Genomic DNA, 26,063 nt, shown 5'->3' with positions numbered 1-26,063 from the left:
AAAAGTACAATAGCTCTCAAGGATTAAGACATAGCAAAGATTATATCAGTCCTTTGAAGTAGATCAAAATAAGAAATCAACACTGCAAGGAGTACTAGAACTCTATTTTATTGATGTAGACCAGTGTTTCTCAACCTCAGGCACATGAAGATGTGCGGACTTCAACTCCCAGAATTCCCCAGCCAGCAATGCTTCAAGTGGCTGAGGTTAAGAAACACTGATGTAGGCAATAAGAACAGAACATTGAAACTTTTTCATGTTTCCCTCTGTGTTATACAAAAGAGTATCAAGGAAGGAAAATCTTGAGTTTCTTTCTTGCACTTTCTGTTTTCCCAACAGCTGCTACATATCTCCATACTTCTCTTCAGATTAAGATCTGATCCTACACTTCTTTCTGGGAAATGGGATGTATTGTATTCTTCCTTTGGGGAAATAGCATGAGGTATGATGTACCCCATATTTCAATAGGAACAACATAGAAAAATCAACATTCTAGAAGTGTTAGTATATTCTTGCAACATGCTTGTACCAGTTCTGCCATAGTGGATTATGGAATTTCTCATTCAAGCTTAAAAGCACAAAAGGGTGGAAATTACTGAACTAGAATAACGTTTAGCGAATGTTGTCCCTTTTTCCTTAGGCCTTCACCTTTGCCCCAGTTAGCTGTTATGCTGATTTGACTTAAATGGTAATTTCCAGCATTAAGAAACATAATTGTTTTGGGCATGAGAACAGAAAAACAATTAAGTGTGCAATCATAACTGTTATAAACAGCTATTAACAGTTACAAGTTACTGCTAGGATACTGAACAATATTGCTTCCTCTTAGACTGGATAAATATTTTGTCTTTATTTGAAACATCCCATTAAGAAAATTTCCCTATTTGCCAGAATAAAAGAATTGCTTGTGTCTTCTGAGGCTTTTTGGCTCCAGTCTCTTCAACCTTTTGTTCCTTGGACTTGCAGTCTTCATTTCTTTTGTTTTAAAAAGTATATTATTCAAATAGCTTGACATGGAATTCATTTGTGCATACACTCTACCGGGAAGTGTACCATCTGAGCCAGTCATTTTCACTTTATTTATAACGGGCTTTTTTGTTTTTATCAAAACCTTTTACTTTAGCTTTCTTTGACTCTTAGCTTGCCCTGCTTTAATTATTATTTTTAAAACAGAAATGAAAAGTAATTGCATTCTGTTTATCCACATCAAAATAATTTTTATTTTTGAAAGAAGGAGAAATTGATGCTAAAGCCCTAATACAACACTGTGCAGAGATATGAAAATTAAATTTATTAACTTTTATTTCCCACTGGATACCATGTTTTTAATTAAAAGTATTTGGAATTACTGAAATGCTCAAGGGAAGTGATATGTTTGAATAATGGCAGAGGCTAGTATAACATTTGCATTCTTTGTAACTGCTTTGGTATGCTTCAGAGCAAAATGTTAGTTTTTGTCATTAAATTTAAATTCTTTAAATCTTTTTCTATCCGTTTGGCCTTTCAGGCTTCCAAAGCGAAGGTCAGCATCCCTCTCTCGGCTATTATTGAGGTGCGCACAACTATGCCATTGGAGATGCCAGACAAAGATAACACCTTTGTGCTGAAGGTAAGGCAGCATGGCCTGAAAAATATTCTGGATGTGTGTGTTGCATGTATTCTATATCAGGGGTCCCCAACCATTGAGCCATGGCCCACTACCAGGCTGTGGACTGTTCAGAATCAGGCTGTGAAAACGGTGGGGGAGGATGATGAGCACACAGCTCCACTTGCACGTGGCACCTTTATTTGTGCAAGCGGTAGGCACGCATGCCCACTGTTCTCACAAATCAAGCTGTGCCCACTGCTCACACAGAACCATCCCCTCCCCCCCCCATTTCCCTGCCATCTACAAAGCTAGAAATGTTGGAGACCACTGTTCTACATGACACATTCTACAAATTAATACTAAGAGCATCTTGCAGATCCTGGTTGACGGATGTGGTGGGATTAAAATATACTTCTCTTTGGCCCCTCCCCAAATAATAAATTGCCTATGCTTCTCAGCCACAAGATTAGAAGGAACTCTGAGGTTTTTGGATCATCTTTGTCATTTGTCACTTGTATTGTCTTTACTTTTTTGCACTTGCATGGAATTACTGAATATATCAGAGTCCATAAGTTTCTATTTGGAAAAAACTATAGATGGCCCCCAAATACAATGTATTCCAATGATTTTTCCTTCTTTCTGGACAATATTTTATTTTCGTTGGTTTTTTTATCCTATTTTCTGCTATTTTTACTCAAAGGAATTTGGAGCATCTTACCTTTGCAACAATTTCCAAGGCCCTTTGGGAAGGGGAAATGCTATTAGTTGCATATGAAAACAAAGGAAATTTACACTTAATGCTCAGGATTAAAGGGAGGGGGGCGAGAGAGAAAGAGATAGATGCATTCAGACTGTGAACCTCTACGTCTAGATCACAATACTACTTAATTTTCAAAACAGGAAATGCAGAGCTGTTTTCAAGCATTTGCCCAGTCCCTCCCTTCTAGTTTATGTATTTTAATGAGCTTTCCTTTCCCCTTTTCATTAAAATTGCAGCATTGCCTTATAAACCCCGAACTAATGGGACTGAAAGGATGCCCTGTGGCCTTGGCTGTTGCCATAGCAACTGGCCTAGCTGCTGCCTGAGCAGTTTTCTGACAAATCAACAAACTTCCATCCAAGCTCCAGTTCCCAATTCAGGGAGAATACAAGGGGCTTTTGTGAGGAGCAGGATCCTTGGTGTTTGCTTTGTCTTTAGAAATCTCTGGGCGCTGGATTTAATTTTGTTTTCTATTTGGGAGCTCCTGAAAAAAAAAACATGTTATGCAGTCTGTCTGAATTATCTGTTGTTCATAGAATAAAAGGCAGAGCCTTCCCCAAGCTAGTGCCCTCCAAATATGTTGGAATTATATTTTCCATAATTCCTAGTCCATGTTCCTTGCTGGTCAGGAATTTGAGGAACTGTTCTTCCAACATATTTAGAGTGCACTAGGTTGGGAAAGGCTAATTTAGCAGAAAATTATTATATTTTTATTTCATCTTCCACATCTATCCATCCTAATTCATACCGGCCTATCTTTGGTGTCTGAAAAGCTAGTCTTTCCTCCTCTGCTCCTTTTATTAATCGATTTTTGAATCTGCTAAAATTCAAAGTAAAACATAATATCGTTTAAATATTTATTTGTGCTACTGTCATAAAATAGATGAGCGGAAGCCAAACTGGGCATGCAGGAAAAGAGGCATTGATTTCACTGCACATCCAGTTCCTGTGCTGGTGATTTATTTGTTTTTAATTCTGCAGAGTTGTGAAGGACAAACAGTATCACTTAATTCAGCCCTCAGGAGTAATTAACATTGACACTGATCCAAGCAAACAGTTCTCCTGGAGCTGATGCATTAATTAACTTGAGGACTTCATTGCTACTGAATATTTTTCATATTTTTTGTTTTGCCCACATTTACAGCAAATTTATAAAATGCTGGAAAGCAATGGATAAATCTAAAAGAAGGAAGCTGAATGGACATGTTAATAGTTCCTAGTTTCTCTTGTTTTGGCCATCATATCTGGCTGCAAAGATCTGAATGATCATTGCAAGAAAGCAAAAAAGTATCTAAAACTATAACCCATTCCTGCCATCTGGTGATTGTATTTTTGCAGCCTGTATCAAGTAACTATATATTTGCTATGCTGAAATCTTTAGATTCAGTTGTAAATCCTCTCTAAGTGTCTGTAGAAGAGCACCCTGTAAAAAGAAAGGTAGCACTACATATATTTCACATACTTCTGTGCCTGCTAATTGCCTTTGTGTTTGCAAAGAATTTCTAGCATTAGGGAGCTTTCGCAAGCGTTCTTTCATTTGCAGTCCAGAATGGTACATGCTATTTTACCATCTCTTATAGCTCAGGGTTTCTCAACCTCAGCCATTTTAAGATGTGTAGACTTCATCTGAGTTGCTGAGGTTGAGAAATACTGTTCTATGCAATATGGTGGCAGGTAGTTGTTAAAGACAGCCCAGATTCAAATCCAATAAAGCTCATTGAATAAGCCAGGATAAGTAACCTACCTTATAACTCAGCCCCTCACAGTGTCATTCTGCAATGAACTTGGATAGTTGTATATTACTTTGAGTAAAATCTGAATAGAAATTTAATTATCTTATTTTGTCATATTTATTTATTCATTAAATTTTATGCCACCCATCTCTTCTATAAGGTGGCACTATATTTGAGCTAAGATTGGCCCAACCCAGCAAAACAATTGTTGTACTCTTGAAAAGAGACTGAGAACTTCTGAACTGAAAACCTATATAGTTGTCTCTGCACAGATTGTCAGGAACCATTCAGCACAGATTTTTATAGCTCTTCTCTTTTTGGGGTTGAGCTGGTAATAGATTTTATACCAGACTAGATGGAAAGGAGACATTAAAAATCCCTTTTGCTATAGGATCAAATGTTGGGAGCTAGGATTCTAATTTTATGCTATCTTTCTGCTGCTTGCTTAGCTACTCCAACTCTGTTGATGTCTTTAATACACACAAATAGCTATCTTATTTTCCACCAAGATGTCTGCATAATCCAGCAGAAAGTCCCCTCACCCAAACAGCTGTCAAATAATCTTTCGGTAACAGAATTTCCTGTTTGTTTGCACCTCCCGTAAGGTCAGTTTTTTCTTCTCTGAAAGGGTAACACTTCATAATTAGATATAATGTGGTTTGCTTATTTGTAATGTAGGATTAGGTGTGAATTCAGTGACCCTACTCCAAATCTTTGTGCAGACAGGTTGTTGTCTTGTGAGGAAAAATGCATTTTGCACTAAAAGTATCCAAAACAATAGCTCTTTGTAAGGTCAGCATGTTCATAAATATCTATATTTTCCATCTAGGTAGAAAATGGAGCTGAATATATCCTTGAAACGATAGATTCGTTGCAGAAACATTCCTGGGTGGCAGATATACAAGATTGCATAGATCCTGGGTAAGACATCATGGTGATCTGATACTGAGCATGCTTAACAAGTGTTGCTAGAATAGTTGTGTGTGGAAATGAGAATATCTCAATGATTAGCAGTACCCTGTTATCCGAGGATTTCCTTACCAAGTTATCTTCTGTATTGCTTACATTTATCTGGGTTTTAAGAACTATGTCAGGGCCATTCCTCTTAGTCATTACCTTGGAAGGCCTGGCATGTAAGCACCAGTTCATCAAAAAAGAATTTTTTGTGTGTGCATTGCTGTCACTCTATGATGGATTTACTGAGCTCAAATACTCTTTTCTAACTCCTTCTTTGCCAACTTTTCTCCCAGATTGAAAAAAGAAACTTATTTTTGGTGACTGTTGAGCATTTAGCAAAGAAATCCTTTGTTAACCATTTTTAATGGGTGCTGTTTGGCAGTATACTGGAGAGTATTTATTCTCATTTGTAAAACCATTTATTTTGGAAAAATAAACTTGCAGAACAAGAGTAGAAACCTCTTTTTTGGCCATTTACGCACATTTTGAATTATTGAGAGGGTGCAACAGGTGTAATCAAAATAGCTTTTAGAATAGACCTACTTATTTGTAGAAGGGATACTTGTGGGTGTGGCAGTTTCAAAATACTCACTTATGAGAAGACAAACTATTGAGGTATATGCTTTTTTACCATTTCCATATTATTTTTGTATTTTTCTCTGAGCAGATGGATAGCTTTTAAAACAAAGCTTTAGCCTACAGCTAGGTAGAATTTTTGTTTTGTCAGATTCTATGGGGTGCAGAAACTTCCTCAAATTAGGAACAATGGCACTTGGCTTTGCTGTTTGCTAGCTGCCCATTTAACTTTTTAAAAATATTCCCATTTATTTTTTAAAAAATTGGAATCCAAAGATATAAGAATTACTGCAGCAAAATATGCAATAGAATGGACATCTGATAATATCAAAACACTCTTCTCTCCTTTGGGAGAAATAGGTCATATAGGTATTCTTAAGGAGGCTTTCCCCTATGGCTTGTCCCTAACAGTTGGCAACCCAGGGCACTGAGCTTCTAATCCTTCCTATGATGGCTGATAACAGTCCTGCCAAATTGGAATAAAAGTTTTATCATTCTGTCTCTCAGAATAATCAACCACATGGCTCAAGGAAAAAAAACAGCTTTTAGGTCATAGATGGGCCATTTTTAGCCCCTAAACTTTAGTGCATTTTAATCCTTACTGCAGAACCTTCTCTGATTATAACTACTAAAAACCAATGCCACAATTCCCCATTTACTCTGATACAGCAAACTAATGAATACTATCATATACAGGTACATTTTAAAAGATAGCATAACACTGTGACAAAGAAACTCCCAATGGGCCCAGACAGAAGTAAAAATATACTATCTTTTTTCAGTATAGAGCACTCTAAATCAACTAGTATTTAGAGATCAGCTTCTTCAGAGGCTTGATAAGAACAGGAAGAGCTACCTGCTGACTCTCCATATGAAAACACTGGGTGTTTGCCTTTCAGTCAATCAACACAGGTTTTGTGTCATTGCACTATTGATTGAAACTACAGTATAACTGCCTACAGGTCGTCTTTTATTTTTTGTTAAATGCTGTGAAGTGAATGGGAGAACTTCTGTATAGGGCTCCCAGATCTAGGTTGCAATGGATTGATGGCTGAAAAGAGAGTTTTCTGTACATCTCTGCTGCCTTTTAGTGGTGGTGCAGATGCAGTAGCCTTGGTAGCGTTAATTGGTCAGAACTGTAGAATTCACAAAAAAAGGGCAGGGGCTTACAAAAAGCCAACACCCCAGCTTTTACACAGACGAAGAAAGTACTATTTTAGCTTTTCGTAAGGGAAGGAAATAAGTGGCTAACCTTTTTAACTGCTCTCCTGCCCCCTTTTCTATGGGATCAGGTCTCCCCACAGACTGGCTAAGCAGTAATTCTTCCTGCCATTAAAAGCCTCACCATGTATAAGAACCAAGATAATATTCCTCCAGGTTTGGGAAGGGTTAGCTTCCCCTCTTACAGTCATGATTTATGGGGTGAGGGTGAGTTAGTGTGTGAAAATGAGAAATGTGAAAATGAGTAGACAGTGGAGAACTTTCCCATAGGCAGCTTTGAACAGATGTAGCAGTATTCAAAAGGTTACCATTTCTGGACCTTGTGTAAGAGTGCAAAATACATATTTTATGGGAATCCTCTCCAGTTGGTGAATGATAACTTTGCATCCCCTCCTCTGCTCTACCCTTCCTTCCAGTGTTCAGCATACAGCTGCAGAAACTCACTGGTGCAGCACCATCCACTGTCCAAACGCCCACTCTTCTCTTCTTTCCAGGGACAGTGGTGATGACATTGAACTCTCTTCCTGTACCCAAGGAGCTTGCCTGCCAAGCAGAGTGTCATCTTGTAGCTGTGAGTTCCTGGCTGATGGTAATAAGATATTTTTTTAAGGATTGTTTTAAAAATTAGACCTGTGTTATTCCATTTAAACCAGTGGTGAAAATCAATTTTTTTTACTACTGGTTCTGTGGGCGTGGCAGGGGAAGGATACTGCAAAATCTCCATTCCCATCCCACTCTGGGGCCAGCAAGAGGTGGTATTTGCTGGTTCTCCAAACTACTCAAAATTTCCGCTACTGGTTCTCCAGAACCTGTCAAAACTTGCTGAATTTCATCCCTGGTTTAAATGCTGGTTTTGGTAAAAGTTTAATTTTTAGGTCCTCACACATACCTGAACTTTGCCAATCTCCAATCGGAGTCTTTAATTTTTACTGTAACAGAATGCAAGTGATATCAAAAAGCTTGGGGCATCCATAAACTTTTCTTTTGTCTTGTAATCCCGGGTTCAACGGGTATCTCAAGGATCTGAAAGAGTACCTTAAAAAAATTGTAATGAAAGTAATAATGATTTGAAGCAATTGGCAGCCTTGAGTCTATAAATTCTCTGTCATAGGAAAATGTGGTTTGGAAAACAGTATGGATTTTTTAAAAAGGAAATAAAATTATCTTCCAGATGTGACCCAGTGCCAGGACAGATGTGCTGGCTCAACTGCCTCAGATAGCATATCAAATGCTACCACAATTGTAACAGCACCACATGGCAGGATCTCTGCAGGGGAATATAGAGCACATGTGCCATTAGAGAACTTCCTGCAGACACTGGAGTCTCCAGCCAATAGCAGTCACACAACAGGTATAGTAGTTCTGTTCCTCAGATGATCTGGAGCTTATGTTTTTCACAGCTTAGAAAAGATCAGCTGTTCATTCTCCCATCCAAAAAGTATGTTTCTGCGTCTTTTTAGATATATTGATAACAGTGTGTACCTTACAAAGTATTGAATCATGCATGTCAACAATTAACAATTTTCCTAAAGTTGTGTTTTGTTATTAACGCCCATTATTTTCTCACATTCTTCGCAGTTTCAATGTTGTTCCAATTATTTATGACAAATAGACTAGGAACAGTTTGAAATCCTGAAGTGGCTGCTAAGTGAGACTAGGTTGTAATAATGAGCTAGATGGGTAAATAGTCTAGAATGACAGATTCATAGGGTTGGATAGGCTTACTTAAACCTTCAGATCCAACTTGTGCTCTGTACAATATTGACAAGTTGGCTTTTGTAATGAATAAAGTTGGTAACGTAGAATACTATGATTCTCAGGCTAGACAGAAACATTGTCAACCAAGGCTATCAAGAGAACAGGAAAGAAATTAGGAGGAAAAAGTCAATGAAAATCATGGAGTGCAGAAACTTATATGGCTTATACGTAGTTAAATACCTGGAGAGCTGAGTCCAGTATGAAGCCTAACAACTGTGTAGCGTCCATATGATGATATCCTGTGAAGATAATTTCATAATCTCTTCAGGCATTGTTGAACTTTTCATATGGCTAGAAAGTATATTTGAATATTATTTTTGTCTTCGGTTATATTATCTGTCTTACCCAATTTTGTGTCATTTTCAAATTTAATAAACATTCCTTCCATCTTTTCATTCTAGTCATTAATAAAAATGTTGAAGAGTACAATCTGCAGAAGTGAATCTTGTGGCACTCATATATTCTGTACTTTCTTCCAGTTTGTTGACGCTTTTTAATTTTTCAGCTGGTTGTAAAAACATCTTACAGACATTCCACTCGTTCCATGTTGAACTGAATATCATTGTCAGGTGCCACCCTGAAATCAAGGTTTCATGGAGTCTTCTGGTACACACCTCTTTAGGTGCTCAGAATTTAATCATTTATTACAGGAAGTCCTCGACTTACGGCCACAATTGAGCCCAAATTTCTGTTGCTAAGCTACACATTTGTCAAGTGAGTTTTGCCCCATTTTACTTTTCTTGTCACATAACTGGAGTTGTTAGTAGCACAATTGTCAAGTGAATTTGGCTTCCTTTGCTTATGAGAAGATCACAAAAGGTGATCACATGACCCTGCGACACTACAACCAGCATAAACATGAGTCAGTTGCCAGCATCGGAATTTTGATCACAGGGATGCTGCAATGGTTGGAAGTACAAAAAATGGTCATAAATCACTTTTTCCAGTGATGTTGTAACTTTGAACGGTCACTAAATGAACTGTTGTAAATCGAGAACTACCTGTATTTGGTCTAGGGCTTTACCAGGTTTTTGAGTACTCTGTGATTTCTTGGATTCTCCCCCCCCCCTCTTTTTAATAACAGAAAATTTGCCCTTCTCTATTCATTTGACATTTCACTCATTCTCCATAATTTTTCAGAGATAATGTGCAAAGGTTTATCCATCTTGTTAGGGATGTAATCCTAGTCTTGGGTTGGCTATATATATATGCTCAAGTGAGATGTGATTGGATGCTGTTGCTTTAATCAGCCATAAGAGGGAATAGGAACTACTACTGGTTGTTCCTGTATGTTCTCCATGCTTGTTATTGGAGTTAAATACTGTATATTGGATGGTGGCTACTCTGTATGTTAGTTACCTGTCTACATGGTGAATCATGAGTTGAGCATCTGTAAACCAACGTGTTGTATCATAGACTGTGTATATAATTCAAATCTACTTATCGCTCGTTTTGGAGAATGTTTATCCTACTTTATTTTTGTTAAAACAAGTAAAGTTATCCTTGTTTTAACTTTGGCGGCTGTGATTGATAGTGTGACTATTCAGCGGCACATTCCTTGCTACCTTCTGCTACTCAACTCTAGTCTTCAAAAGGAGATATACTTATCACATCTCACTTTTTGATCCTGCTCCTCACAATTTTTCATAACCCTATGTTGGAGAAGACTGAGCTTCAATAAAAGTGTAGTAGTTTCATCTTTCTAATCTATTCGCAGTATTTATAATGCTGGGAATTGGAATACTGTTTTCTTTTAAATAAATTGTGTTCTTCAATTGCTACATCAACAAAGGTTACCCTCCCAAGTAAACCAGGATTAGATGATCTAATTCTACTTTATTGCAAGGCTACGTTATCAGAATTTTAACTGCTTGATCCATTAGGGCATGTCCTTCCTAAATTTCTTTCTCTAATTGTTAAGCCATTGGGGGCTCTTGCATCTCTCCTCTGATTGTTTCCTAGGCAGCATCTTGCCTCTCATTCCCCAAGGTCATCCATGCATTCCATTGCAACAAATGATGTACGTTAAATCATTCTGACTTCCTGTGCTATGAGTTTAGGCTCATCTTGTTTATTTCCCATATGATAACAATGTACAGACACTGAAAATGATTACATTTATGAGCCAATACAATACAATGTTTCTTGAGATTTTTTCACAAAATGGGCTAATAGGGAATATTCTCACATCATTTTACACTGCCAGAATCATTCTCCAAGGTCCTTACTTCAGGAGTTTTAGCTTCAACCCCCACCAGAATCAGTTTAAATCCCTCTTAATCAAGTTTAATGTGCTTTGGCCAACACCATATGCCCAGTCTTCATGAGGTATAACTATCTCCTGCCAGTAGTTTTTTGTTTAGAAAACTCAGAGTCGAGTTACAGAAGATAATTGTCTGTAAAATTGATAAGATTTAAAGGTAATTCTGTAACAGCTAATCTCTGATTCTGGTAGACAGTTGCTTCCATGAGCTGATTAAATCAGTCAACATGTTTGTTCCATGTAGTTATAAGTTTCCAAGTACAAAGGCTTTTCTCAGTGTCTTCTTGCAAGCTACAATTACATAGATGCATCCTCTATTCAATAGCATCACTCTAATTGTGAAGTATGTCCATTCTCTTTATGTCTTTTTCAGTGGTGGGTTCTGGGCGGTACTGCCCGGTATGGGCGTACTGGTGGTAGCTGGGAGCAGCAGCCACCGTACCGGAACGGTGTTTTGGTAGGCCCGCACACATGCCTTACCTCTTTTTGAGGGAAACAGGCCAATTGTGCACGTGTGCACACCATAATTGTACCTGTGTGACCTCACGAGCAGCTGGGGCATCACAGGGTAGTGATGTGCGCATGCGTGCACAGTGCACATGCCCGAAGTGGACGTCCAGACCTGTCGCAGCGTACTGGTTGCAACGGGATCCGGAACCCAGCACTGGTCTGTTTCTTAAAGTTTACAAGTAGAAATAAGTAGGAAGATGACCAGGCTGAATCCAAGGGGTGAAATGTATCATTAGTTTCAAGTCCCTTCACACTCACAAGAAATCTAAGTCAAGAAGGACTAGGGGAGACATGATAGCTGTGTTCCAACATCTCAGGGGTTGCCACAAAGAAGAGGTAGTCAAACTATTCTCCAAGGGACCTGAGGGCAGAACAAGAAGCAATGGGTGGAAACTAATCAAGGAGAGAAGCCACTTAGAACCGAGGAGAAATTTCCTGACAGTTAGAACAATTAATCAGTGGAACAGCTTGTCTCCAGAAGTTGTGAATGCCCCAACACTGGAAGTCTTTAAGAAGATGTTGGATAGCCATTTGTCTGAAACGGTATAGGGTTTCCTGCCTAGGTAGGGGGTTGGACTAGAAGACCTCCAAAGTCCCTTACAGCTCTGCTATTGTGCTGTATTGTATTGTATTGTATTGTATTGTATTAAGAATTGGACTTGAATTCCTTTGACTCTTAACTACCACCAATTTGCTTTAGTTAGTAGTTCAGATTCTTGTAGAGAGTATGAGCTTGCAATAACCCTTTATATTCATTTTAAACCACCTGGACTTCCTGATTTTCCTGTATTTGACAAAAGACTTTTATTTCTTCTTGCTCCAACTTAGTAGTTGAATACCTACTGACCACTTGGAAGGAAAATAGGCTAGGAAAGTTCCTCTTAAGCTCTCCTGTCAAATTCTTGTTAGTTTTCTGTTTGTTCATTGTTTGAAAATGGGCTGTATTCTTTTAGCAGCAGCCTCTGCTTGTTGAGTGACATGAAGGAATCATTCACTCGGGTCATTCACAATGAACTATCAACAGTCCTCTGAACATACCTTTGCCATTACCAATTATGCAGGAGATAATCTTTTCATTCCACACAGCGAAGCACACAGAAGAAAGCAGTTATTTGGTATTCCCACTTTTCTCCTGCCGAGTTCCACAACCAAGCTCCTACTGGCTCTCTCATTAGCTCTTCCAAATATAAAGTGCACTCATTTATATTCCAGAGTTATTATGCGTACCTCTAAAAAATTTCATCCAGTATTTGAGGAGCTGCCACAAAGAAGAGGAGGTCAAATTATATTCTACAAAGCACCAGAGGGCAGGACAAGAAACAATGGTTGGAAACTAACCAAAAAGAGAAACAACCTGGAAATAAGGAGAAACTTCCTAACTGAGGACAATTAACCAGTGGAACAGCTGGCTTTAAGAAATTGTGAGCGCTCCATCACTGGAGGTTTTTAAGAAGAAACTGGACAGTCACTTATATAAAACAGTATAGGTTCTCCTGCTTGAGCAGGAGGCTGAACTAGAAAACCTCCAAGGTCCCTTCCAGTTCTATTCTATTCTAATTCTGATCTATGAAGTAGAAAAGTATATACTGTAATGTACATTCAGACACTTTTGATTTGCTGAAAAGATAACATTAACTATATCTCTTTGCTGAAAGAGCATTCAGGTACAAACACATATTGGTCTTGATAAATCTACAATAATTTCTCCTGCATCTTCTGTTCAAACATCCATCCAGATTGCATTGCAATGAATGTAATGCTACGTTGAATGTAAGGCATTCAGGTTTTGTATTTTATTGTTTCTGTTTCCTTACTGTGACAGGAGATGAAAATGACCTGGAAGCAGAAATCAATCTCTTGGAGTTCCCTTGGTTCCATGGGACACTATCGCGGGTTAAAGCAGCCCAGCTAGTACTCTTTGGTGGAGTCAAAAGCCATGGATTATTTGTCATTCGGCAGAGCGAAACACGGCCTGGTGAATATGTGCTGACCTTTAACTTCCAGGGAAAAGCCAAGGCAAGTGATCTTTATTTATGAATGAATAACTCTTATTTTCTTCTAGTATTTAAAGTAAAACCACAGGAAATATGGGGGCATATTTCCCTTAGTTTTTAATCCACTTTGAAAATTAAGCCATCTGTTCAAAGTGGAACATGGCAGCAAGCCTGAGTACAGTTATAAAATAAGGAAAAAACCTTAGAAACCACCAGCTACTTTGAAGTGAGTGCACTGTTTCCTGATTGCCAACTGAAAGAAAATTGGCAAGATACTAAGCTCACATATCATGGTTTGTTTGATTTTAGTTTAACATAGTCTACAAACTGAGCCAAAAATTTAATCTGGGAACCAGATATGTGCAGTCTATTCATTTCTACAGGAAAGAGATGATAGGAATGACAGAATTTATCTTAAAATACAGTGGAGTTTGAACCTATGCTCTGGCAACAACTCTTTGTGATTATATATTTGTGTATGCGCAGAACAGATACAATCCTGTTAATTTTTGTATCCATATGCCAGAACTATGAGATAAGTAAATCAACACAGACAGAGCTTTCTCTTGTTCTTTTCTTTTGCTGCCATCTGGAATTTTAAAAAATGTTTTAAAATAGCAGCCCTTTATACATTTGTTGTCTGTTCTTTGACTGGTGCTGTAAACAGATTCATTATTCTAATCCAGCATATTGGATCTATATCTGCCAATTTTATGCTTCCCGTGACACCTTTTATTTCTCCCAGCTAAAACTGGAAACAAGCTGTTGCCATGCTACAAAGATTTACTTTTAGCTTATAATTATTATTACCCCCTCTGTAACTACCCGACTCACAATTCTGAGCGCACTACACTGAGAGATGCAACAGCCCCATTATTCTGTTCACATCCCTAGACTGGAAGGTGCTGACACAACTGAGCACAATAGAAAGAAGCAAGTGTAATTAGCTTTACCTGCTGCTAATTGGAAGAAAGTAAACAGTATTATTTCTTATCTGCAGTTGGTGATGTTCCTATACGTACAGTAGTGCCTCCAGATCCTCCTCTAATGCCACCAAAGTCAAATTCAGAAGTATAGCAATAGCAATAGCAATAGCAGTTAGACTTATATACCGCTTCATAGGGCTTTCAGCCCTCTCTAAATGGTTTACAGAGTCAGCATATTGCCCCCAACAACAATCCGGGCCCTCATTTTACCCACCTCGGAAGGATGGAAGGCTGAGTCAACCCTGAGCCGGTGAGATTTGAACAGCCAAACTGCAGAACTGCAGTCAGCTGAAGTAGCCTGCAGTGCTGCATTTAACCACTGTGCCACCTCGGCTCTATATAGAATGAAGAATATTTGCCCTGGCAATACTTGTGAAAAAGATACTGGACTAGTAGCTGATAATAACTGAATACAAGTCAGTAGTATGATATGATTACTAAAACGGCAAAGGCAAGTTAGATTGCACCAACAGAGATATTGTTTCCTAATCATGGGAATTAATAATTCCACTTTATACTCCATTAGCCATATGCGACCTTCAGTATTATGCTCATTTGTGTGCATACCACTAATAATAATTCAGGCAATTGATCAGAGGACTGGAAACTAAATGGTACAGCGAGGGATTGAGCCTACTTAGTTTATTTCTAGCTTTGAAAAAATAGGGTTGAAAAGGATATGATAGCCTGAATAGTCCATGACCTCTTCTCTAGCATCCCAAGTGCAAAACATGGAATAGGAGCATTGAAGTACAGGCAGGCAGATTCCTATTTAATATTTGAAAAAATTTAACAATAAGAAGGGTGTAATAGTGGAGTACGTTCTTGTATGTTACCCTTGATGTTACATTAGTAAACATTAAGATGTTACATTGAGCTTGAAGGTGGTAACCATCCCTTTAATCCTCCAAACTTTTATTGACCAACTGTGTCCCATACATAAAATGTAAATTATTGACCAACTGTGTCCCATACATTAAATTTATGTTAGTGTGGAACACCAGGGGATGAACTTCAATTCCCAGAGTAGCTTCCTAATTTTTTTCAAATTTAAATTCAGTCAAGCGGCATTTCACAAGTGTTGTTTTACCAGTACCACCATCACCAAACAAAACAAAGGAAAGGAACCCCCCTCCCTCCCATGGCATATAGGTAAGGGTAAATAACCTTTTGAGAGGGAGCAAGGATCCCTTTTATAGGATGCAATCAAGCAGAAGCTAAATAGCCATCTGTCTGAAAATTTTTACTCCTGTAGGGAGTAGGAGTTGAATTTGATTGCCTAAATCAAGGGTGCCCAATTCCTGGGCCATGGCCCACTACTGGTCCTTCAACCATCCTGAACTGGGCTGCGCACCTCCCCAATTGCACAATCAGCAGGTGAGCACATGCAGACCCATCATCCCTCTCCTCCCCTGCCAGTCCGCAGAGCTGGAAAGGTTGGAAACTCTGGCCTAAATAGATAATCCAACTTTATTATTATTGTAGAAATAGGACTATAAAGGAAATGGTAGGCAAAAACAGATAAAACTGCTTGAAGATTATTTGGGAGAATCCGTCTCTGGTATTTCATGTGTTAAAATAATTATCAAATGCTTACAACAGGGACTATGGTAACTTATCAATTTAAAAAAATGATTTCTTTTCAGCACCTGCGTTTGTCCTTAAATGAAAATGGTCAGTGCCACGTCCAACATCTTTGGTTCCAGAGTATTTTTGATATGCTGCGGCATTTTCATATGCATCCCATCCCATTGGAGTCAGGTGGTTCTGCTGACATAACCCTCCGCAGCTTTGTAATGGCCCAGAGTCCACTGCCAGGTGAGTTAAGTTCTCATATTTGCAATTTTATCTTGTAACTGGGTAAAACAAAGAATAAAACCATGCAGTACTTCGCAAATACTTGAGGCTTATTCATATTCTTCTGCAAAAATAAAAACTTGATCAGTGAATGGAAATGTAAGTTTTACTGAATGAATATATATTCAAAAGGGGTTATTTTTTATTTGAAAATTATTTCACAGCATGCATGCATACACACCTATTCATATTCATCTTAATAATCACTTCCAGGGTAAGAAGCATTGTGCGGAATTCAGGGGAAAAAAGTACCGGTAATTAGCAAAAAAGTTAATGCGGAACATAAGAGACCAAGAAACGAAACCTATACCATTCACTCTTTATTCTTTTAGTCCTTGCAAACCATTGTTGCATCTTCCACATCCATACAAGTTTATATGCATGTAGTCCTCAACTTATGACCACAGTTGGAATAAAAATCTTGGTGGTTAAATTATGCAGTTGTTAAGTAAGTCATCAAAAGCCCAGACCTGCTTTTATGATCATGTGTACCATCGTTATTAAGTGAATCAAATGATTGTTAAGCAAATCAGACTTCCTCAATTGACACTGCTTGTTGGAAAACAGCTGGGAAGGTCACAAATCACAGTCACATGACTGCAGGAAGCTGCAACTGATTGTAAATGTGAGCTGATTGCCAAACACCCGTATTGCAATTACATGCAACTTCACTTGTCATTTTTCTGTTGTAAAGAAAACAATAATGGCCTTCTTTCAATCATTAGGGACAGATGCAGTTTTCACATGCATGTTAAACAAGTCATATAATTACTCCGTAAGCAGACTACATCCATAGTTTAACATTTTTCTACTTAAGATCAAAACATGTTGTGATGACTCCTTGATTGGTTTACTGTAACATATTCTCCATGGGATTGCCTTTGGAGATAATTTGGAAACTGCAGCTGATACAGCATGGGGCTGTCTGATTCCTGGTGAAACTATTCTTCCATTGCAGAATATGCTAATTCGAAAATCACCGCATTGGTTGCTAGTTGTTTTCTAGGCCTGGTTCAAACTGCTGATTACCACCTATAAAGCCCTATACTGTGTAGTACCAAAGTATATCAGAGCATGATGACTCAGTGGTTAAAGACATTGAGCTAGTTAGCTGGAAAGCTGACAGCTCAGGTTTGAGACACGAGCACTGCGTCATGGAATGAGCACCAATCTTGCCCCAGCTTCTGCCCAACTAGCAATTCAAAAGCATGCAAACATGAGTAGATAAATAGGTACTACTTCAGTGTATAGTCATTCTAGCCACTTGACCATGGAAGTGCTTCAGACAATGCTAGCTCCCTCAACTTAGAAATGGAGATGAGCACTACCCCCTAGAATCAGACATGACAGGGGAAACCTTTATTTTTATATCAGGCACCACTTTGCCAGGATCAAATGTGCCCATCCAGTTTGAACATCTGAGGGCCAGCTGAGGCATGAAGTACAGGGTGAATGGCTAGGCAACAGGTACTCTTGGCAGCTTCTGCATTTGACATCTTTTGGCAGTTTCCTTCTTTGAATTTTGCATTGCTGTTACAGCTTTACTACTCCAGTGTGCTTTCCCCACTAATTCATTATGGGCATCTAAGGTCTTCTTATTTATTGTATGGTTGACTATATTCTTTGTTGTGCTTTGTTGTTTTATCGTTTGTTGTCCAAAACTATGATTGATTGCAGTAATTTATAAACATGGTAAAGATAAAGATTTCCCCTGCCCAATCATGTCCAAATCTAGGATGCAGTGCTCACCTCCATTTCCCAGCCAATGGGAGCCAGTGTTGTCTAAAGACACTTCCATGGTCATGTGGCTGGCATGACTGTATGCCAAGGCACAGGGGACACGGTTACCTTCCCACTGAAGTGGTACCTATTTATCTACTTATATTTGCATACTTTTGAACTGCTAGGTTGGCAGGAGCTGGGGCAGGAACAGTAAGTAGTTCACCCTGCCCACCTTCCCGTTGACAATCCAGCATCTTAACCTCTAGGCCACCATACCCCTTATAAACATGGTATAAATAAATTCCATCCATTTTAATAGGTACCTCTTCCCCTCAATTTTCCAACTTTAGCCAAAACTTAATTTTTATTTGTTTTACTAAAAATACTAGCAAAATGGGAGTTGGTAAGTATTAAAAGCCTTGAGAGGAGATTTGCATACTGCAATATATCAACAAATTGAAACTCAAAACACAAAAGCAATTTATCCCAATTTTAATGAACTTGCTTAATTAATATTGCTTTGTATTTCATTGGTATCTAATCTATTAGTTTATTGGCATCTGATTTAAATGTATTGTAGGTTTTAATATTGCAATGAAATCCCACTGTGGATGGAAAGAAACAATAGCAATCATTGTAACCTTTATTTACTGGAAGCTTGCTGGGTAGACCCAGCAAGTAATTGTGTTCTTGCTTAAAGAATGTTAGTGCATTTAAATTTAAGTTGGATTTCTGTTAAACTGGATATCAGATTATTTAGTTTTAAGAAGTAGGGACCTCTTTAAATAAATAAATTCAAGGTGACAATGGAAAAGAAACCATAGTATAAAAACTAATAGAAATAAATGAAACAATTCATATGAAAATGTAGCTGATTGTAAATGTTGGGAAAGTATGTAGTAGTTGGAATATTCATAGAACAGAAAAAAGGTAGATTCAATAGCCTTTTTTTTCTTCTTCCATTCAGAGCTCGCTCAATCTCCAGCAGTAGCTTCCCAGCAGCCTGCTTGCAGAAATGACCTCCAGTCTCAACATTACTTTTCCAGCTTCGTTCCAGTCACTTTCCAGCCAGCATCTCCATCAGAGGGCACTACATCTTCCTCTTCTTCCTCAGCCAGCCATTCACTTTACCATAGGATGGAAGGGACTCTGAATGCCCGAAGCCGAAGTAACAGCACAGAGCGGTTGTTTGATTCGGCTGCTGTTGGCACAGAAGATTACCATGAAAGTGAAGGTTCACGCAACAGAACCAGAGCAGTTGAAAACCAATACTCTTTCTACTGACTTCGCTGATGGGGTGGTTTTCAGTGTATGCCTCTCATTTGGATCAGCAATTTTGGAGAATTGAAAAGCTTGTTGAGGTCTTCATCTCCTTGTTGGCTACTTCTATATTGCATCTATTATTGCTTTTCTCCAGGCCTGTGAATATGTGTACAATACCTTCTCACATTCTTTCATAATAAAAAGTAAAGATAGTCCTTCCTATTCCTGAAGAGGTACAGTGGTGGTCACCTTCATACAGCTACAAAACTTCAGAGTGAAACACAATCTTTCTCTTTTACTTGGGTCCAGGAGCACAATCTAGAATTATGGGGAAAAAACTGCATCTGCATGGAGTCAGGTCATTTCACTTTTTTTTTTCTTCTATTTTGGCTGCCTGAATTTGGATGAAATCAGAAAATTAGAACCAGGAAATGTTGATTTAAAAAGTGAACTGAAGCTGGGCAATTGTAGCTAATTGTTGCTAAGACTTCATATTGCCCTATAATCAGCAATGTCGAGATGTGAACTTTGAGGCCAATGCTGGAATGACTAGCAAAAGTGATTTTCTTGTATACATCCTGTAAATTGTTTGCTCTGTTCATTTTTTTTAATCGTATACTCATCCCGTATTTTACATTTTTGCAAACAAAATGGTAAGTGTCTGAAGTGTAGTTGCTGCCTAACCTGCTGTAAGAACAGAGGTCTATCTACATCAAGTGTGTATGAAAAGTAACACCTCTCAAAAAATCAGCACCACTTTTTGCCTTTCAGTGTTGATGGATTATAGTTAATATCTTGATTCCACTTCAGATAGTTTACTCTTACTTTGCATTACTGTACTTCACAAGACATGTTACAATTTTTCCCCACTTATTGAAATTCATATTGATTGGGGGAAAGAGGATCTGAAGGCTTCTGGTTTTACAATTGGTACAGATGTTATTTCTGGACAGATAACAATCTATTATCCCACAACAAAGCCACATGTTGCTTAAAGTTCTTTATAAGTTTCTGTTTGCTGATAACAATCTAGCATTTGCATTAAATATGATTTAAAAGAATTGATCTTCACTATAATCATATTGAAAATGGGCAGCTTCTCTTTTGTAGCATGTAACTTCCCTTTAGTAACTTCTCTTCAGTATCTTGTGAAAGCATTCAGTTGCAACTTAATTTGAGTAACTTTCGTTATTGTATTTTCTATATGATTTGAAGAAAAATGTAAAGTTGGTAAGTGCATAACACTGCCTTTTAATTTTAATTTGGCATTAATGAAATGGCAGTCGTTTCAATTAAAAAAGAATCCCTAAACATCTTTTGAACTGAACTGAAAAACAATGAGTTTACATGAAAAACTTTGAAATATACTCTTCAAAAAACAAAAAAAAAATAACGGCATGGAGCTCTGAAATTCTATGAACTGAGAGCCATAGGAAAAAAAATCAGTTTGATATTTTAGATATATTTTGGAAGCTCCTGGTGTATTCCATCACTTAATCTTAAAGAATGAAATTTGCTTGTAACAAAGAGATGGAAAAATGTAGCTATTTTCCAATAAATCTATAGTTCGCTAGTTTACAGAATTTTCCTGATTGATTTACATGAAAATGATTACACAGTTCTGTATTAATATAATACTTCAATGTCAAACTCACTAAAGTATTAGGAAAAAAGTTTAAAGGCAAAATGTAATGTAAAAAAATATTTTATAAAATACAGAAAATAAACCAGAAAACTGCATCCACTTGAGTTGCAACATATAAACTCTGCAACCATTTGAATTGCCAAGGAATAGAAATTGGTCATGGGGAGGAAATCACTATGCTGCCCTAAGACTTGTTCTTAACACTGAAATTCTTTTCAAATCATAGTAGAGAACATTCATTCAGAACATAACTAGTGCAATGTTTTTTGACTAAGCACTATATTCAATACAGTATTTTTTTTGTATTGCAGACTAAGTCACTGTTAATAGTTCACAAATTAAAAGGTTCAAGAGACTGCCTAAGACTGCTAGACCTAATTGCAAAGCTAGTAAATTTATGCCCTGAATGTTCAAACAAAGTTGTCACTGGCAAACAGCTAGACAGAAAAGTTAAACATGCTCAGATACAAAATGTATGTTGTGAGTTTTATCATATAGGTTTTATATTGTACACACCCTGTGAACTTCAGTTGTAAGCAAGTTCCTGAGAATGGAGTATTTGAAGAACTGAGATTTATTGTTGGAGCTGGCATGAAATCTGTGAGGGATGTTGGGAATTTTAATTCAATAACATCTGGAAGGCTATAGGTTTTGCAACTTTGGCCTAAAATAAACCAAATTAATTTGATTTTTAACACTATTGTATTTCTTAGCCTTTGCTTTCATAGGAAAATTTGGAAAAACAATTTACTAAGAATGTATTTCTCTTTTTAAAAACACTGATAAAAATGATGCTTCTTGAGCATCACAATACTAAAAAAAAGTCATGATTTTTAGAGCAAAATCCATATTTTCTCCTCTAAATAAAAGTATAAAAGACTCATACATGGAATATAATATAATACAAGGGGATATTTTAAATGCAGACTTAATTTTCAGATTCTTTTAAAAAAAAATGTACTCAAGGAATCAATGGTGACTTTCATAGTTACCATGATTTCATAATTTATGTCATTTGTGTAATTATCTCATGACAAACAATGTTATTGAAGCTTGTATCAATCACCTATGTTCTCCATAATGAAGAATCATTTGGTGGTACTAACTAGGTAATGAAAAAGTTATGGATTTTAATTTTTTCTGTGCCAATTAAAACAAAGGGGGGAAAGTCCTCCAAAAGCTGCAAACTGAATGTTAATTTGTAAATACAATTTTTTAAAAACTGTGAAAAAGTTTTAATGTGCAGTAGAATAAATTTTATTTACAAACTTGTAAAGGATCTGGAAAAATAATGGTTCAGCTTTTTTCCTTTTAGGTTGGGAGTTGAAAATAAAGGCTTTAATCACATGCATTAAACATACAATTAAAAATGTAAATGGACATTAAAGGACACACAATAATCTTGGGAATTAATCAGGGGTGGGTTTCTGCCGGTTCTAACCTCTTCGGTAGAAGAGGTTCCACAAATCTACCGAACCGGTTAGAAGAGGTTCCTCACAGAGCACCTGCCCCGCCCCCTTGATCGCTTCTCCCGCCCGTTCCGTCACCGCTGGCATGTGGTAGCTTGTGCGGCGCGGCCAGCCTTCTAGGGCCTCCCTGAACTTGCCTAGGAGGCATGGCCGCCAGCAAAGCACGGGGGCGTTCCAGGGCGCCCCCCCCACTGGTTTTCCACCTCCCTTCCTAGGTGTGGTTTCAGAAGCAGCCTCCCATCCCTTGTACCTGACTCCCGCTTAGCTCCGGGAAGGAGAAGAGCCTTTGGGGAGGGGGAAGGAGGAGGAGGTGCTCACGCGGGGCCATGCCAGCTGGGCAACCAGCACTAAGAAAGTGCCTCACAGCTTTTGAAGGGAGGAGGGGCGAAGGAAAGGGAGAATGCGGAGTCGCCTTTCAGAGATGCAGAAGTGGCGGGAAACCAGCACCGCCGCCAGAGTCTAAAGCTTTTGGCGGCTCCAGACAGGTGAGGCGGGGAGCAGAGACCCAGGTGGTTTCCTTCGCTCCCTTGCAAGGGAGTAGTAGGTGTCATTTTTGCATTCCTGCCTCCACTGGACTTTGCACTCTTTGCGCAGTCCTCGCGACTACAATAGACGTCCAGAAGCGGCGGGGGCTGTCGAGCTGGAAGCCCAGGCCCCAAAAACCACTTCTGGACATTATTGCAGTCACAATGAGCGCATGGAGAAGAGCGCAAAGTCCAGTAGGAAGGTTCTTGGCGCTCCCCAGTTGCTTTCGTGGCTTCCCAGAGTGCCGAGATCCTTCCTGCCTCCACTGGACTTTGCGGTCTTATCTGCACCTCCCGGCGAGCGAGCAAGCAAGCGAGGATCAGGCTGCCTGATCCTCCATCACTCGCTCGCTGTTTTACCTGCCCGGACCGCTTCGGTGCCACTCTGGCTACCTCCGTCCATCCGCGCCTGGCAGCTGCAGCGACATCATCAAGATGAAGAGCGAGAGGGAAGAGCCTGGCTGTGAGAGGGCCCTGCCACTGCTTAGGCAGGGCTCCGAGGACCCTTCACTTCCAAGCCATTTTGTCTGGACAACGTCGCTGCAGCTGCCGGGCGAGGATGGACGTAGGTAGCCAGAGTGGTGATGAGGCAATCTGGGCATGCGAAACAGCGAGCGAGCGATGGAGATCAAGCCTTTGAATTGTTTTCTCTCTAAATATTCAATTTAACTGTACCTTTCATTGCCACTTTTGATTTAGAAGAATCACTTCCAGCTGCGTTTGAGGCTTTGCACACATATTCCACAGAATCAGTTTTAGTAACTGCTTGGATCTAAGACAGCTGTTCCATTTGCCAACCTGAAGCTGCATTTATCAGAGGATCTAAGCTAGTGTTTCTCAACCTTGACAACTTGAAGATGTCCGGACTTCAACTCCCAGAATTTCCCAGCCAGATTCGCTGGCTGCGTAATTCTCGGAGTTGAAGTCCAGACATCTTCAGTTGCCAAGATTGAGAAACACTGATCTAAGCTCTCTCCCAGCTTTGAGCCACTGGATCTTAATGGGCTGTGATCCAACTACATGACAAGCAAGTTGCAGGATCTTGCCTTCATCTATTGTGAGTGGTTTAAGAGGTACATCAAATACCGGAGGCTTTTTAGGTTCTGAAATGTGATAACATTAAAAAAGCAAGAGGAGGAAACTAGTTAGATTATCATTCATCTTAATATTTTTTTAAAGTACATATCAAGGTAAGAACAATATGATGCAATGAATTAATTCCATTTTCTCAGTACAATTTTTTTTATAGGAAAAAGAATTTTCTATTTGGTATATGGAATTCCGATATTTAGTGAGCATGTTTTAAGATGATATACAAAATGTTTGATATGCAATATCAACTACCTATCTTTTATGCTAAATGTAACATGAATATTGTCAAGATGAAGGTCATTTTAAATGTGGAAAAAAATCGTAGATGGATGAATACTTCTAGCTGGATCATAGATGGGAGACAGTGAAATGAATGTACATTTTATTGGCCTACTTTTATCTATAGATGCAGATGCTGGTGAGTCATAAACATTTGTGTGTGTGTGTGTGTGTGTGTACGTACGTACGTACGTATGTATGTATGTATGTATGAATGAATTTTGGGAGTTGAAGTCCACAAGTCTTAAAACTATCAAGTTTGCATAGCCCTGGGGGGTTTTTTTCTAAAGGGTTAGGGTGCAAGGGTCTTGTAACTTGACTGCTTTAAGACCTGCATGCTTCAAATGCCAGAGTTTCTGAGCCAACATTTTGGTTGCTAAGCAAGAGCGTTGTTAAGAGAGTTTCACCACATTTTGCAAGTTGGCCATGCCCACCCGGTCACATGACTGCCAAACCACTCCCACCCAGTCACATGACCACCAAGCCACTCCCACAAAACAGGCCACATCTACAGAAGAGGTTCTAAAAATTTTTGAAACCCACCACTGGAACTAATCCAATAATCGTAGGAACAAAAGAGGCAATAGCAAGGATACTTTCAAGATCTGAAGAATATGTTGAAAAATAGTTGCTTGAAAAATGGTTATTTTTAAAGTTTTACTATTTTGAAATCTTATTTTTAAAATTAAAATATTTTAAAGGTCTGATAAGTTTTATTAGTCTTTTGATTTGTGTAGTCAACTGTAACAACACTCATTCCATAGTTCAGGCATAGATAGATGAGTCAGACCCAAAGCCCTGTGCAGAACTATGCCAAGCCTACTTGCCACTTGAAACAGACCTAGATAATATCTGTGATTCACTAAACCATAAAACTAGTCTAATACAGCATATTAGTTAATTTTGGGTAGCAAATTTGTGGGAACAAAATCAGTACCTTAATCATTAGAATCTGATTCTTTAAACTGGATACAGGTAGTCCTCGATTAAAGACCACAATCAAACCCAGAATTTATGATGTGAGAAATTTGTTAAATGAATTTTGCCCCATTTTCTTGCCACATTTGTTAAGTGAATCACCGCAGTTATTAAATCAGTGCACTATGGACACATTCACAAGAACACTTATTAAACTTTGTACACATTTGTTAATTTTTATCAAAATCTCTTGAAAATTATTAGAAATATTTGGAGTGGCATCTACTGAGCACAACTTGTACACATTCTACCTTCTTCCCCAGATGTTTTTATAAACAACAAAATAACAACTTATAAAACTGGAAAAATACAATAATTTCTCAACTAAATTAAGAGAATAAAGTTTCTACATTGCCAGTACTGAAACTGATATGGGACTTAAATGACTCTATTTAGCCTATCTTTTATTCTCTACTATAGGAGGAGATATCTATGGCATATGTTAAGTGGTCTGGTCGTTCCTTTTCTAATTCACAAATTGAAAGATTTCATGAGCTTGTTTTTAAACAAAATTTTGTTAATCAGAAAAGTTGTTACTACACTCCTGATTTTTCTCTCTTGTATTTATTGCAAAAGGGTCATTTGCATTAAGAAATAGATTAAATAGAATAAATACACTGGTTTTTCTTCAGATCTAAATGGTCACAAAATAAAGGGACTGTTTTCAGAACAAATTAAAATAACTGCTGAATATTGTAGAAATGCACTAGTGCCATCTCATGGGGGGAAAGTGGGATTGTAAATTATGTAAATATGGAGATTCTTAGCCATCCAGGTCACGGTTGTCCCAAAGGTGCTTTTTCAAGACGCAACTGGACTTTCTGGTTTTTCTTTGAAGACGTTTTGCTTCTCATCCAAGAAGCTTCTTCAGCTCTGTAAATTATGTAA

General features: G+C 38.3%; 1 protein-coding gene across 4 annotated transcripts in view; it reads left to right on the top strand.

The window, feature by feature from the left end:
- The window catches only part of SH2B2 (SH2B adaptor protein 2), a 68,369-nt gene extending 46,841 nt beyond the window's left edge, over positions 1-21,528 (top strand). For 2 of the 4 annotated variants that reach the window (XM_087717236.1, XM_087717234.1), the window contains 7 exons: positions 1,508-1,609; positions 4,911-5,002; positions 7,252-7,424; positions 8,007-8,186; positions 13,189-13,382; positions 15,993-16,164; positions 18,893-21,528. In XM_087717236.1, coding sequence (XP_087573362.1) covers positions 1,508-1,609; positions 4,911-5,002; positions 7,252-7,424; positions 8,007-8,186; positions 13,189-13,382; positions 15,993-16,164; positions 18,893-19,209 — 1,230 coding nt within the window. In that variant the 3' untranslated portion in view covers positions 19,210-21,528. The remainder of the gene's footprint in view (positions 1-1,507; positions 1,610-4,910; positions 5,003-7,251; positions 7,425-8,006; positions 8,187-13,188; positions 13,383-15,992; positions 16,165-18,892) is intronic. The other 2 variants (XM_087717235.1, XM_087717237.1) reach the window with 2 other exon arrangements.
- Positions 21,529-26,063: the final 4,535 nt, after the last annotated feature.

The sequence above is a fragment of the Thamnophis sirtalis genome, unplaced genomic scaffold, assembly GCF_051295495.1.
Source record: "Thamnophis sirtalis isolate CommonGarterSnake01/CBP01778 unplaced genomic scaffold, rThaSir2_p1.2 scaffold_6, whole genome shotgun sequence".
In the NCBI taxonomy this organism is placed as follows: domain Eukaryota; kingdom Metazoa; phylum Chordata; class Lepidosauria; order Squamata; family Natricidae; genus Thamnophis; species Thamnophis sirtalis.
The sequence above is the reverse complement of the archived record's forward strand: the minus strand, read 5'-3'. Positions and strand labels throughout refer to the sequence as shown.